Raw genomic sequence first — 15,932 nt, 5'->3', positions numbered from 1 at the left:
CAAACCGCATCACGCAGATTACTATGTGCCTGGGCCTGTGTCACCCTCTGTCCCTCCCTCTCTCACACTCTCCTCCACATCTCTGCTACAGTAGGGACAGGAGAGATGCAATCCATTGTCATTACTGGCTGTGCCAATTAACCCCTTCTGGCAGCAGAGGGTTTACATCACAGAACCATGGGCATGTTTTGTGAGCAAAAGGCACAGATGTCAAAGATCAAAAAATGAATTAGATTTGGGGGTTCTGGACCCAAATCTGATATTTTAATGGAAACATTTGTAAGACTCTGCTAGGATCTGTAAGACCACTGATGTGAAAGTAAATGATAATATGCGGGACTCATATCGAAGTATATGTGTGGGAATGTCTTTATTTATATAAGCGTTCTTTTATGTAATACTGTATACAGTATATCTATATATATATATATTTGTAAATATATATATATATAGATATATATATATGCGTTCTTTTATGGATATGTACATATATGTGTCTCCGAGGGTGTGAGTATGTTTGTCTGGGTCACCTCAAGCTTGTATTCTCTTGTTTAGAGTCTGCTCTTGAGTTTAGAGCTCCTTGCTCTTCCCTTCCTTGCAGCATGTTAGGTATCATTCTGGTTTGTGCTTCCCATACTCTCTGTGCATCTCCCTTTCCATGAGTTTTTTCCATCCCTGTGGCATGCAGTGATGCCCCACTCGCTGTATCTCTTCTAGCAGCTCAGCCCCCCCCCTGCACCCCACATTATCAGCCCTCACACACTTTCTGCAGCCACCTCTCTTTACATATATATCTACGAGGTACAAGTGGCATATGCCTCTAAGAGCTGGTTGCCATGGCGACAGCAAATGTCAGGTTCCGTGTGGTGAATAGCCGTTTCCATGGTAACCCCATCCTTTTCAGCGAGGTGCCGTTAGCGGGAGTGACAGGTCTGAAGGAGGGAGGGGGAGGGAGGGGGAGGGGGAGAGGTGTGTGTTTGTGTTGGGGGTTATATATGGGGTTTGTATGTCTGCCTGAGAATACATGTCAGAGCGTAACCCCTTCAGTGATGTAGGGGCCTATAATGTGTTGCTATGTGCGTGTGTATGTGTGTGTGTATATATATATATATATATAATGTATTTTCTGCGTGCTGTAGATATACATTGCTCTGCATGCTATAGATGTGCAGTGCTCTGCATGCTATATGTATATATGCATTGCTCTGCATGCTATAGATGTACATTGCTTTGCATGCTATGGATATACATTGCTCTGCATGCTACAGATGTGAATTGCTCTGCATGCTATATGTATGTGTACATATATATCATGCAGAGAGCAATGTATATATACATAATGCATGCAGAGCAGTGTACATCTATAGCATGCAGAGCAATGTGTATCTATAAAATTCAGATCAATGCTCTGCATGATATATATATACATTGCTCTGCCTGCTATAGATATATACTGCTCTTTGTGTTATATACCGTATATATATATATATATATATATATATATATATATATATATATATATATTACTCTACATGCTAGAGCTATACATTCATCTGCATGTTCTAGATATGTTACTCTGCATGCTATAGATACATTACTCTGCACGATTTATAAAGCTGTACACTGCTCTGCAGGCTCTAGCTATACACTGCTCTGCAATGTGTTGCTGACCCCTAAAGCACCAAATACTGAACCTGTATCTACGTGTCTGTTTTGATGCTGGTTAATGCGTTGACATGTGCATGTTATGAATAAATAATTATCTACATGTAAGGCTTTGTATGTTGATATTTGTATGCAACTCTAGAGTTGGGCAGTATATCGATATAATATCAATATGAAAAGCCGATATTGAAATATTTTATAATGATACTACTTTACGTCAGCCATGGGTGTCATTGATGTTTTAGGGACAGTTGGCTATACCGTATGCAGCATCCTATAAGACAGATCTACCAATGTGAAAGGGACCCTGGCACCTTCAGTGATCGCAGCACCCCCCTTCTTCTTTATCTCTTCCCTTATCTCTGATATTCAGCATAGGCAGAAGGAAATATTATATATCTTAAACTCAAATGTATTGAAAACACCTTTAACTTGTAACAAACATCAAAGCTGAATATCTTCCAAATTATTATTATTATTTTACATTCATGTCTTTTTTTTTTGCTATTGCACAGATATTTATTGTGAAGAATATCATTATCAGGATACCTTTCTTGATATCGTCATTGGGAGAAATGTCTTGTTATTGCCCAACTCTATGTGTGTCCATGTGTAGAATATAGAATGAGTGGGTGTTTACGTGTGCGTATACGCGCATGTGTTTCTGTACGTGTAGCATTGTGAAAATCTTTATATATGATTGTTGTGTGTATGTGTGTTCATATATCATCATCATCATCACCATCATCATCATCACCATCACCACCACCCTTTTTAGCTTTAGCTCTGTTGACCCACTCCTGGATGAAGGCCTCCTCAATGATCTTCCAGGTACTGCAGTTACAAGCCTCTCTTCTTCACCTTGTTTCAACACATTTTTTGATTTCATCTTCCCATCTTATTTTTGGTCACCATCATAATTGTTTGAGAGATATACACACACACACACACACACACACACACACACACACACACACACACACACACACACACACACACACACACACACACACACACACACACACACACACACACACACACACACACACACACACGTACACATACGGTGTGTGTGCATATAGTTTTTGCATGTGTGTTTTCTCCACAGTCCAGCTCTGTACATGCTGATGGGTTTCAGGTCCTCATTATGTCCCCCTCAGATGTTCTCCCTTTCCTAGTTCCTCCCCCCATATTTCCAGCCGCTCCCGAAGTTGCTCCCTTCCTCCCCTTCTGCACGATGGCTCGATCTGTTAGTGGCTCTCCCAGAGCTGCCTGCTTTAGCTGAGAGAAAGGGGTTGAACATTAGGGGGATCTGTGTGTGCTCCTGCAAGGGAACATCTGGGGACTAGCAGGATTCTAAGCCAGGAAATGAGAGAGTGACAGAGGCACGGGCACAGAGAGAGCAACAGGGGCTGGGGCAGAGAGAGACAGAGGCTGGGGCAGAGAGAGACAGAGGCTGGGGTACAGAGAGAGCGACAGAGCCTGGGGCACAGAGAGAGCGACAGAGACTGGGGCACAGAGAGAGAGAGTGGCAGAGGCAGGGGCACAAAGAGAGCAACACAAGCTGGGGCAGAGAGAGACAGAGGCTGGGGCAGAGAGAGACAGAGACAGAGGCTGGGGCAGAAAGAGCTACAAAGGCAGGGGCACAGAGAGAGTGACAGAAGCTGGGGCAGAGAGAGAGAGAGAGAGAGACAGAGGATGGGGCAGAGAGAGAGAGACAGAGGCTGGGCCAGAGAGAGAACGACAGAGGCTCGGGTAGAGAGAGAGACAGAGGCTGGGGCAGAGAGAGAGAAAGAGAGGCAGGGGAAGAGAGCACTGCAGGAGCAGAGAGAGAGCATGACAGGGGCAGATTGAGAGCAGCAGGGTTAGAGAGAGAGGGCAGAGAAAGCGGCAAAGGCAGAGAGGCAGAGACAGGGAGCCAGAGCCGAGGGGCAGAGAGAGACAGAGCCGAGGGGCAGAGAGAGACAGAGCTGGGGGGCAGAGAGTGAGACAGAGCCGAGGGGCAGAGGGTGGGGAGGGGAAAGGGGGGCAGAGAGAGGGAGCCAGAGCTGGGGCAGAGAGAGAGACACAGAGCTGGGGCAGAGAGCGAGAGAGACAGAGCCTGGGGGCAGAGAGAAGGAGCGAGCCAGATCCAGGGTGCAGAGAGAGACTGAGCCAGGGGCAGAGTTACAACGAGGCACTATGATACAGGACCACAGTGATATAGTGTCAGTGAAAGAGAAATATAGAGAGACAGACAAATGCAGAGCCTGGGGCAGAGACCGTGAGAGAGAGATGCACAGCAAATGAGAGAAAGAGAGAGATGATCCAGAAGCAGAGAAATATAGAACTAGGGACAGATAAATAAATGTACAAAGCCAGAGGCATACCGGTACATCTGATAGATGCAAAGAGACAAAGACATGTACACACGCAGTACATGCACATACACACGAACCCATACAGTGCATGCACACGCACACACTAAGCATAACAGAATCATTGCCTTCCCTGTGCTGTCTTCTGTTTGACTTTATCTGTCCTAGATGAAGGCTGTAAAAGTTGGATTGTAAGCTCTTGGAATCAGGCAGTCTTTATACCTGGGATAATCGCCTGTGTACTGAATCACACTTTGAGAATGAACAAGTCTCTATATGGGAGGCATAGAGCAGTACGTTACGGCATTCTCGTATGGCTGGGGAATGATAACTCAACACCTGAGATAGGCCAAAACCTTACAGGATACAGCTAACGTCCCATGTTTTCTGGTTCCAGATGGCACGTCCGATCCAGGTGAAGCCGGCAGACAGTGAGAGCCGAGGGGGTATGTATTCAACATGACTGTCCCGTACCTTATTGCAGGGGTGCTCAACTTTACTCCTCAAGCCCCCTATAGTCAGGTTTTCAGGATATCCCTGCTTCAGCACAGGTGGCTCAATCAGTCCCTGCTTCAGCATAGGTGGCTCAATCAGAGGCTGAGTCTTCAACTGAGCCTCTGATTGAGCCACCAGTGCTGAAGCTGGGATATCCTGAAAACCTGTCCTGTTGGGAGGCCCGAGGACTGGAGTTGAGCGCCCCTGCCTTATTGTATAATTACCCAGGATTGTTCAGCTGCTCTGTTCAGTTGCCCCCAACCCATCATCAGCTGTCCAGGTGTTGAGTTCTAATTTCTCTCAGGGGAGGTAGAATAATGTACATACTCAGCATCCTCATATACCTTAGCATGTTGAATATCGGGAGACTGTAGAAATACTCAGCATTATTAAACAGTGCAGCATGTTCATTAGCACGAAAGTTGAAGTATATAGTGATACTCAGCATCATTATACAGCCCAGCATGCTCCTTATCCGTGTAGAGAGATGCTCAGCATCATTATACAGCACAGCATGTTCATTATCCGCGTAGAGAGATATTCAGAATTATTATACCGCGCAACATGTTCATTATCAGTGTATACAGATACTCGACATCATTATACAGCACAGCGTGTTCTTTATCAGTTTTTTCAAGAATAGAAATATTCTGCTTTAACCCCTTGGCTGCCAGCGGAGGCTGTGCTGCATTTCAAATGTGTTGTAGCCCCCCCCCCCCTCCTGTCAGTGAAGAAGTTAACCTCTTAAGTGTCAGTAGGATGCTAGTAATGCAGAGTAGGAACCCTCTCTAACTGGAGGGGAGACCCCGTCCCCCCTGGTCCGCAGCAGGCTCTGCCCCTCAGTGTGCATCTGTCCAGCCTCCCTGACCTGATTTTGCCTCTGCCTTCACCGTCTGCAGCAGCTGAGGGCTCCCTAAACCCACTCCGATATATATATATATATATATATATGCTGTGTATGTGCTGTGTGCTGGGTGATAATGGGGAAAGGCGGGGTTGCAGACCTGCCTAAGACATGCAGATGAGCATACAGTTGTATTTACATTTATATATATATATATATCCATCCCCACCGCCCCGGCAATCTGTCCCCGGCACGCCGCGTGCCTGCACAGCGTGTTCCCATGGAAACCAGATGCAGCTTCCAGGCTCCGGCACAATTTTCATGGTTGCTGGACAGCATGTGAAATTGCCAATCAGAGGGTGAAAGAACATGAGCTGGAGACAGAGCAAGGCTGAGGGGTGTGCGTGTGCGCGCGCGTGTGTGTGTGTGAGATAAGGGAGGATGGGGGCTGAGGGACATGCAGAAGGGGGAGTGTGCAACGGAGCGTGCAAGATGGGAGGGGAGAGGGGGGGGGGGAGGATGCTTCTTACAGTGTATGGGAGAGGGGGGAGTATGGGCTGCCCTCCTGCAGCAGCTGTGGGCAATATGTGTCATCCGACATACAATATTGTGGAATGTTTAGTGTGTCACTGTATGCATAACTGCGCGCGTGTGATTGTCACTCTGCAGGCATTACGTGCGTATGTGTCAATGATGCATAACTTTAGTATGTCACTGCATGTGTGTCACTGTGCATATGTAACATGTATGTTTGTCATGCATATTATTACATGTGTGTGTCACTATGTATAACATGTACATGGCACTGCTTGCATAGCATGGATATACATCACACATGAATACCGTGTGTATGTGTGACTCTGCATGTTTGTCACTGCATGCATATCAGTGTGTGTATATAACATGTTTGTATCTGTGTCACTGTGCCCATATCCGCTGTCTGTTCTGCATACGTATTGTGTAATGACAGTGTGTCGTTTTGCTTACACAAAACGTTCTGTATCTGTGTGCTCAGAGGCTGTTTGTGTGCATCGCTGTACACATAAAATGTGTGTCAGACTCTGCACGCGTGGAAGGGCTGTGTGACGTAGGTTGTGTGTGCACATGTGACAGGGGGCTCCCAGCTCGCCGCGTGTCTGTGAAGATCAGTCAGACTGGGAGACAGGTTCTCCTTTCTAGATGAGAGTGGTCCTAAATCCCCTCCTCACCCGCAAACACTCACCCACTATTCCTCTGCCCTGTGATTATTTTAGCTCACACTCGCCTTGATTTCAGGTCAATGAATGCCAAGCAGCTCCCGCGGGGAACCCCTCTGACCCCACAGTCTGAATTCACCCTTTCAGGGGGCAGGAGGGACTAAACCACGGGTTCTCAACTCCAGTCCTCAGGACCCCCCAACAGACCAGGTTTTAAGGATATCTCTGCTCAGCACAGGTGGCTCAACCACCTGTGCTGAAGCAGGACATCCTGAAAATCTGACCTGTTTCTGGGGGGTGAGGGGGGAGGGTGAGTGAGGGGGGGGGTGAGGGGGGGGGGGGGGGGGAGGGTGAGTGGGGGGAGGGTGAGTGAGGGGGGGGGGGTGAGGGGGGGGGGGGGGGAGGGTGAGTGAGGGGGGGGGGGGGGGAGGGTGAGTGGGGGGAGGGTGAGTGAGGGGGGGGTGAGGGGGGGGGGGGGGGGGGGAGGGTGAGTGAGGGGAGGGGGGGGGGAGGGTGAGGGGGGGGGGGGGGAGGGTGGGGAGGGGGGGGGGGGGAGGGTGAGGGGGGGGGGGGGGGAGGGTGAGTGAGGGGAGGGGGGGGGGGGAGGGTGAGGGGGGGGGGGGGAGGGTGAGTGGGGAGGGGGGGGGAGGGTGAGTGAGGGGAGGGGGGGGGGAGGGTGAGTGAGGGGAGGGGGGGGGGAGGGTGAGTGAGGGGGGGGGGAGGGTGAGTGAGGGGAGGGGGGGGGAGGGTGAGTGAGGGGAGGGGGGGGGAGGGTGAGTGAGGGGGGGGGGAGGGTGAGTGAGGGGGGGGGGGGAGGGTGAGTGAGGGGGGGGGGTGAGGGGGGGGAGGGTGAGGGGGGGGGGGGAGGGGGAGGGGGGAGGGTGAGTGAGGGGGGGGGGTGAGGGGGGGGGTGAGGGGGGGGTCTTGAGGGACTGGTGATGAGAACCCGTGGGTTAAACCACCCATTAAATATCCCAAAGCAATCCAGTTGCTGCTGGTACAGGTTCTATACAGATGTTGTACAAGCCAGGCAATTCTTTCCTCTCCTCTTTTGTTGTTGTTGCTTTAATGAATGTGGTACACATGGGAGATTTCATAAAGATTCCCCGTTTAACATAGATACGTGGGAACAAAGAAAAGCAAATTAAATTAAACGCCCTTACATAGTGTCCGTCAGCACATTGCAACCGTGATGTAGTAAAATGCCCCTCTGGTAGCAAAAGGGGGTGACAGAGGCACTGGAAGATGTTCACTTTTACAAATAAATAGAGTGTTGGTACTCGGTATCGCTGAGCAGCGGCGCGCTTACCTCCGTGTTGGGCCGCAGGTGACCGCAAGCTGTTTGTGGGGATGCTCAGCAAGCAACAGTCAGAAGAGGAGGTGACCAGCATGTTCCAGGCGTTTGGTTCTATAGAGGAGTGTTCCGTGCTACGCGGGCCGGACGGGAGCAGCAAGGGTGAGACACAGCGAGGAGTCCCACAGCCCTCCGCCTCTGAGACTGACCCCTCCAGAGCAGGACAGGGGTGCAAGGGGCCAAGAAACAAGTCACTTTCACATAACACTCTATACAGTAATGTTAATAATAACCTCTGCCCCAGTGATAGGCGTGTGATGATACTACTTTTTACATGTACAATCCCAGAGCATCACTACTTTTTATTGTACACCCCCAGAGTACCATTCCTGTTGTTGACAAACTAATTCTTCCATTTTCCATTTCTAAAGATTAATCCCATTACCTTATGACGTCTCTCTCTCTCTTTCTCCCTTGTGTTGTCTTTCTAAGCATAAACAGTGTATAAATCTTTCTAAAATATGGTAAAAAAAAAAATAGGTTTTCCTCAGTTAAATAAATGTAGAAATCGGGGACCGTACCACTATTATTTGAAGTCACTTCACCAACTGTGTATAGCGGAAAAAATGCAGACGTGAGGAACCCAAGAAGCTTGCAATCTAATATGTAGTTATTGACTCCTGTGCAGTCAATGCAGGGTTTGAACCCTCGCTTTAGAAGCCACAGCTCTCACGCTCTATAGAGCTGATGGTGTGTGCAGTGCTGTACCTAATGGAATGTACTGGCACAATGAATCTGGCATGTAAATGGACCAAGTGGAGCTGCTATTCACAAACTCATATAATAATATATTACATGGGGTCGCTCACTGGCATTATCAGACAGAGCATATAAAACTTCTTTGCTCAGATGTGGAACTCATCGCCACTGATGTTGTGACTGCCGGGGAAATTATGGGTTTAGAAGAGGGTTGGATATATTTTTTTGAGGGTTCGTCCATCAATGGATATTACCATGATGGACAAAATGCAGTCTCCAAGCTCTGAATGTCCATGCACGTCCCAGTCCTGCGGTCAGGGAGTGGGATGCAGGGGTTATCCAATCCCAGAAATCCCCTGTTCTGTGCTCTACCCAGAATCCTCCAGTGCTGCCTCTGTTAGAGAGAGAGGATGCTGGGCTTGGGCCTTAGGACCCATTTGGTCTAACTGGGTATGAGCCCTGGATCATGTGGTCAGCTGAGTTGTCTGGATGTCTTTGAGGGCTATGTCTTTGACTTCCTCTTCCCTGCCCCTCCCCCCACCTCCACAAACCTCTTTATGTTTTTCAGGCTGCGCGTTTGTCAAGTTTTCATCACACGCGGAGGCGCAGGCGGCGATACACGCACTGCATGGCAGCCAGACCATGCCGGTAGGTGTGGGAATCTGCTCTCAACCTCCCACTCTCCAGTCCTTGAGGTGACTGGGTCTTTATCCCTGTCCTAGCGTTCTGAATCCCAGTCCTAGACATGACAAGCTCCATATCCTTGAAGTCCAGTCCTAGTAACAGGTCCTTGAGGTGACTGGGTCTGTATCCCTGTCCTAGACGTCACAAGTTTCGAATCCCAGTTCTAGACGGGACAAGCTCCATGTCCTTGATGTCCAGTCCTACTGACAGGCTACATGTCCCTATGTTGTCCCGTCCTAGAATTGACAAACATATCTTGCTGTCCAGCTGTCACAGGGTCTAATTAGTGGTACAGTAACAGGCTCTGTACAACTGAGCTGTCCAGTTCTAGAGGTGACAGACTTCATAACCCTGGAACAAATCCCATTAGACATTCAGTCCCTGCAGGGGATAGAACTTCTTCCTCCTTTTCCCCTTATTTCCTTCTTTCTCCTCTTCCTCTCTCTTTCCTCCCCCCACCTCCTCTCCTTTCTCCCCTCCCCCCCTCTCCTTTCTTCCCCTCCCCCTCCTCTCCTTTCACCCCCCTCCTCTCCTTCCTCACCCCCCCTCCTCTCCTTCCTCAACCCCCCTCACTCTCCTTCCTTACCCCCCCCCCCCCTCACGCTCCTTCCTCATCCCTGCTCCAGGGAGCGTCATCCAGCCTGGTGGTAAAGTTTGCAGACACGGATAAGGAGCGGACGTTACGTCGCATGCAGCAGATGGTTGGTCAATTGGGCATCTTCACTCCATCCCTGGCACTGCCCATCAGCCCATACAGTGCATACGCACAGGCGGTAAGTGTGCCACCCAGTACCACAAGTGCCTTATTACCACTACACCCACCTGGAGGAGATGAGATAGAGGAGATATGAGGTGTGTGTTGATTAGCCCCTTTCACTGATAGAGGGGCCTGCAACTGGAGTATAAAGAGATAAGTGGCAGGAAGAAATGAAGAGATGAGAGGTGAGAGGAGGGATAAACGTGAATGGAGTAGAGGGGGGTGGTGGTAGAAATGGAAAGACAAGAGAGATGGAAGTAAAGAGGAGAGAGACAACAGGAGAGAAATAGTGGAGAGAGATCGAGAGAGTGAGATGGGAGGGAGGGGGAAAGGAGAGTGGTTGTGAGGAATGATAAAATCTGTTCATATTTTGTAGGTAATTGAAGCCCCAGAGGGATGTTGTAGATTGGTTTATTGATAGAATAGATATCCAGACAGGTGAGGGAACGGGAGCAGGCAGAGAGCAATACACAAACAGACCTGATTGGCAGGGGTATGACATCAAAACGGGAAACAGAACCTGTAACTCCATAAACATCAGCACAGGAAAGTACATTTATATTATCACCAACACAGGAACAGATACAGGACAGCAGGGGCAGGTAATGGGGAGAGACTGAGAGGAAGGAGCTGGGAATGGGGAGGCACGGAGCTGGGAATGGGGAGGCACGGAGCTGGGAATGGGGAGGCACAGAGCTGGGAATGGGGAGGCACTGAGCTGGGAATGGGGAGGCACTGAGCTGGGAATGGGGAGGCACAGAGCTGGGAATGGAGAGACACGGAGCTGGGAATGGGGAGGCACGGAGCTGGGAATAGGGAGGAACGGAGCTGGGAATGGGGAGGCACGGAGCTGGGAATGGGGAGGCACGGAGCTGGGAATGGGGAGGCACGGAGCTGGGAATGGGGAGGCACGGAGCTGGGAATGGGGAGGAACAGAGCTGGGAATGGGGAGGCACGGAGCTGGGAATGGGGAGGCACGGAGCTGGGAATGGGGAGGCACTGAGCTGGGAATGGGGAGGCACGGAGCTGGGAATGGGGAGGCACTGAGCTGGGACTGGGGAGGCACGGAGCTGGGAATGGGGAGGCACGGAGCTGGGAATGGGGAGACACGGAGCTGGGAATGGGGAGGCACGGAGCTGGGAATGGGGAGGCACGGAGCTGGGAATGGGGAGGCACGGAGCTGGGAATGGGGAGGCACGGAGCTGGGAATGGGGAGGCACGGAGCTGGGAATGGGGAGGCACGGAGCTGGGAATGGGGAGGCACGGAGCTGGGAATGGGGAGGCACGGAGCTGGGAATGGGGAGGCACGGAGCTGGGAATGGGGAGGCACGGAGCTGGGAATGGGGAGGCACGGAGCTGGGAATGGGGAGGCACGGAGCTGGGAATGGGGCGGCACTGAGGTGGGAACGGGGAGGAATGGAGCTGAGAATGGGGCAATACAGAGCTGGGAATGGGGAGGCACTGAGCTAGCGCTGGGAATGGAACGGGAGAGACAACGCTGGGAATGGAACGGGAGAGACGGCGCTGGGAATGGAGTGAGAGACACGGCGCTGGGAATGGAACGGGAGAGACAGCGCTGGGAATGGAGCGGGAGAGACACGGCGCTGGGAATGGAGCGAGAGACACGGCGCTGGAATGGAGCGAGAGACACGGCGCTGGGAATGGAGCGAGAGACACGGCGCTGGGAATGGAGCGGGAGACACGGCGCTGGGAATGGAGCGAGAGACACGGCGCTGGGAATGGAGCGAGAGACACGGCGCTGGGAATGGAGCGAGAGACACGGCGCTGGGAATGGAGCGGGAGACACGGCGCTGGGAATGGAGCGGGACAGATGGTGCTGGGAATGGAGCGGGACAGATGGTGCTGGGTATGGAGCGAGTGAGAGAGATGGCGCTGGGAATGGAGTGGGAGACACGGCGCTGGGAATGGAGCGGGAGACACGGTGCTGGGAATGGAGCGAGAGACACGGCGCTGGGAATGGAGCGGGAGAGACGGCGCTGGGAATGGAGCGAGAGACACGGCGCTGGGAATGGAGCGGGAGACACAGCGCTGGGAATGGAGCGAGAGACACGGCGCTGGGAATGGAGCGGGAGACACGGCGCTGGGAATGGAGCGGGACAGATGGTGCTGGGAATGGAGCGGGACAGATGGTGCTGGGTATGGAGCGAGTGAGAGAGATGGCGCTGGGAATGGAGTGGGAGACACGGCGCTGGGAATGGAGCGGGAGACACGGTGCTGGGAATGGAGCGAGAGACACGGCGCTGGGAATGGAGCGGGAGAGACGGCGCTGGGAATGGAGCGAGAGACACGGCGCTGGGAATGGAGCGGGAGACACAGCGCTGGGAATGGAGCGAGAGACACGGCGCTGGGAATGGAGCGGGACAGATGGTGCTGGGTATGGAGCGAGTGAGAGAGATGGCGCTGGGAATGGAGTGGGAGACAGCGCTGGGAATGGAGTGGGAGAGACGGGCGCTGGGAATGGAGCGAGATGGTGCTCGGAGCAGAGTGGGAGACGGGCGCTGGGAATGGAGTGGGAGAGACGGGCGCCGCGAATGGAGTGGGAGAGACGGGCGCTGGGAATGGAGTGGGAGAGACCGCGCTGGGAATGGAGTGGGAGAGACCGCGCTGGGAATGGAGTGGGAGAGACGGGCGCAGGGAATGGAGTGGGAGAGACCGCACTGGGAATGGAGCGAGAGACAGGCGCTGGGAATGGAGCGAGATGGTGCTCGGAGCAGAGTGGGAGAGACGGGCGCTGGGAATGGAGTGGGAGAGACCGCACTGGGAATGGAGTGGGAGAGACCGCACTGGGAATGGAGTGGGAGAGACCGCACTGGGAATGGAGTGGGAGAGACTGCACTGGGAATGGAGTGGGAGAGACGGCGCTGGGAATGAAGTGGGAGACATGGCGCTGGGAATGGACCGAGCAAGAGAGACACAACGCTGGGAATGGAGAATGGGGAGGGATAGAGGGCTGGGAATGGAGCGAGAGAGGGACGGCGCTGGGATTGGGGACGGACGGATTGGACGTCACAGCTGGGAACGAGTTCTCGTCAGTCGTCACTGGTTCCCCAAGGCAGAGAAAGAACATCCACAGCTAATGAGTTTATTGTCCTCTGGGCTTGTTAGGGTCTGCTGCCCCCTTGTGTTCAGTCAGGTGCATAGCTGTCTCTTATCGTGTTCATCACGCTATTTACTGCCTCAGGTGCTTAGAATCCCCTCATTTTTTCTATATGATTTAGGAAGACATTAGGGGTAATTACATTTCATTGGTGCATATTACTGTCAATTGCAAAATGTTGCTGGTAGAATTCCAATGCTGCAGCTCCTGTTCATCATTTCCCCCTTTCTTTCTCACCCTCCGCTCATCACACTACCTTCCTCTCTCCCAGTTAATGCAGCAACAGACGACAGTGCTGTCCACCTCTCACGGTGGTTACCTGAGCCCCGGTGTGGCGTTCCCCCCCTGCCACATTCAGCAGATCGGAGCCGTCAACTTGAACGGGCTCCCGGCCACGTCCATCTCACCAGCATCGGGTAAGCTCCAGGAAAGGGGTGCCGTGTCCACTGGTCATACTGGGTGTGTTGGCCGGTAGCAATGTGATGAATTTATTGGTAACCTTGGAGTGAATTTATTGGCCAAATCAGGATGAGTTGCTTAGTAACACTGGGATGAGTTGCTTAGTAACACTGGCATGAGTTGCTTAGTAACACTGGGATGAGTTGCTTAGTAACACTGGGATCAATGAGTTAGTAACACTGGGATTCTACTTGGTAACACCGAAATCTGTTGCTTAATTACACTGGATTGAATTGTTACCATATTCTGTAATAACTGCTGCCTTATTCCCCCTCTCACCTTCTCCTGCCCCACAGGGATACACTCGCCTCCAGTCATCGGAACAGCTACCGTCCCAGGCCTGGTTACCCCATTAACCAACGGGTTTCCGGGCCTTGTACCGTTTCCCAGCAGCCATCCTGCCTTGGACACTATATACACCAACAGCATTATGCCCTATCCAGGTGAGCGAGGGAAGGGAGGCACTGTGAGGTAAAGGGGTTACAGGTCATGTTCATTGCTCTCTCTCTCTCTCTCTCTGCTTCCTGTTCTTACCACTGTGTCTCCCCCTTTCTTCGGCAGCTCAGAGTCCGGCACTGGCAGTGGAGAGTTTACATCCTTCCTTCGCAGGGATGCAACAGTATTCGGGTAACTCGCTCCTTCCCAGCCCTATCTCACCAGGGGGGGAACCCTATAGCAGAAACATGTATAGCCACCAGTTGGATGGGAGATCCCCCAACCCTGTCTGGAACTCAGCTGAAAGGGAATAAATGGGCAGCGATGGGATTAACTCCTGCAGTGATCCCATAAAAAGGATTCCATACTGTTAGCTAAAAGCGTTCCGATCCCACATCCCCTGTACAAAAGATGCAGATGGGATGTCACATAGGTTATAAGGGGTGGGCATGTGATGTCATACAGAGTAAAAAGGGGGGAAGATGTGATGTCATACAGGTTATAGGTGGTGATATCATGTTATACAGGCTTTAATTGGTGTGGATGTGATGTTAAACAGGCTGCAAGGGGGTGTAGCTGTGTAGGACTCCATATTTTTTTAACCAAAATCCTCAGTTCACTTTTTATTCTTCTTGTGTTTTGGAAACCAGCGATTTATCCCACGGCCGCCCTCACTCCTGTCACACACAGCACCCCACAGCCCCCTCCCATCCTGCAACAAAGGGAAGGTAAGACCCAAACGCACAACTCTAAGACTGGACGGTTAAGTGTACATAGAGATACAGAGCCTGACACCTCTAGGACAAGGCACTAGCAGGTTGCAGAGATACAGAGCCTCTCACCACTAGGACTGGACAGTTCAGTGAAGAAGGGCCACAGTCTATCACCTTTAGAACTGGACGACTTAGGAGGTGGCAGATGCGATACGAGGCACAGCACCTCCAGCGTTGTACGGTTCAGGGAGTGGATGGCAGTGATACGCCAGCGCCTTACATATCTGGGATTAAGTGGCTCATGGAGACTCTGTGTCCATGAGCTCTAGGACAGGGTTGTGCTAAAAATAAGTGCTGGGTGACACCTCTAGGACCGGGCTGTTTCAGGGGAATCTCAGGGATAATGCCAAAGTGCAGGAGATACACTCATGAGCACTGCCTGCCCTCCCTCCCCAAACAGGGCCCGAGGGCTGCAACCTGTTCATCTACCACCTGCCCCAAGAGTTTGGGGACAACGAGCTGACACAGATGTTCCTTCCCTTTGGAAACATCATCTCCTCCAAGGTTTTCATGGACCGAGCAACAAACCAGAGCAAGTGTTTTGGTGAGTCCCATGAATTTATATTTCATGGGGTCAGTCCCCCCATCACAGGGACACAGACAGAAAGGACCAATGGCGTCTTACCCCCCCCCCCCCCCACCTCTTATCTCTCTGTCCCTCTGACCTTTGGCAATTCCTCCATCTGATCTCATATCTCTGTCCATCCATTTGTCTGTCCATCTGACCCGTCATCTGTTTCCCTCTGACCTCTCATTTCTCTGTCGCTCCCCCAGGTTTTGTCAGTTTTGATAACCCGTCCAGCGCACAAACAGCCATCCAGGCCATGAACGGCTTCCAAATAGGAATGAAGAGGCTGAAAGTCCAGTTAAAGAGGCCCAAGGACACAACTCAACCATACTGACCACCCGCCGGCCAGAGGCACCGGGCCCTGGGGGGGCCCATCCCAATCTTACAGGTAGGAGTAAAGGTTAAGAGTCAGTTTCCAAACACAAGAGCATTGCCTCATAACCAAGATATCTCTCCAGGGAAAGATCACCTATGGAATCACGCCACTTCTAATATCCCGCCCAGCTTTATATTCTCTTTCCTGACTTT

The 15,932-nt window shown here is 51.6% G+C and overlaps 1 protein-coding gene across 2 annotated transcripts in view; it reads left to right on the top strand.

Annotated features, from left to right (window-relative positions):
• Positions 1-15,932, top strand: part of CELF5 (CUGBP Elav-like family member 5) — a 55,949-nt gene that overhangs the window by 37,182 nt on the left and 2,835 nt on the right. Inside the window, exons 3-12 of one of the 2 annotated variants that reach the window (XM_075611268.1) lie at positions 4,420-4,468; positions 7,885-8,013; positions 9,179-9,258; positions 9,921-10,067; positions 13,441-13,585; positions 13,925-14,071; positions 14,190-14,255; positions 14,714-14,791; positions 15,237-15,380; positions 15,611-15,792. In XM_075611268.1, the coding sequence (XP_075467383.1) occupies positions 4,420-4,468; positions 7,885-8,013; positions 9,179-9,258; positions 9,921-10,067; positions 13,441-13,585; positions 13,925-14,071; positions 14,190-14,255; positions 14,714-14,791; positions 15,237-15,380; positions 15,611-15,738 (1,113 nt within the window). In that variant the 3' untranslated portion in view covers positions 15,739-15,792. The remainder of the gene's footprint in view (positions 1-4,419; positions 4,469-7,884; positions 8,014-9,178; positions 9,259-9,920; positions 10,068-13,440; positions 13,586-13,924; positions 14,072-14,189; positions 14,256-14,713; positions 14,792-15,236; positions 15,381-15,610; positions 15,793-15,932) is intronic. The other variant, XM_075611269.1, reaches the window with a different exon arrangement.

Source organism: Ascaphus truei, chromosome 8 (genome assembly GCF_040206685.1).
Source record: "Ascaphus truei isolate aAscTru1 chromosome 8, aAscTru1.hap1, whole genome shotgun sequence".
Lineage (NCBI taxonomy): Eukaryota > Metazoa > Chordata > Amphibia > Anura > Ascaphidae > Ascaphus > Ascaphus truei.
The sequence above is the reverse complement of the archived record's forward strand: the minus strand, read 5'-3'. Positions and strand labels throughout refer to the sequence as shown.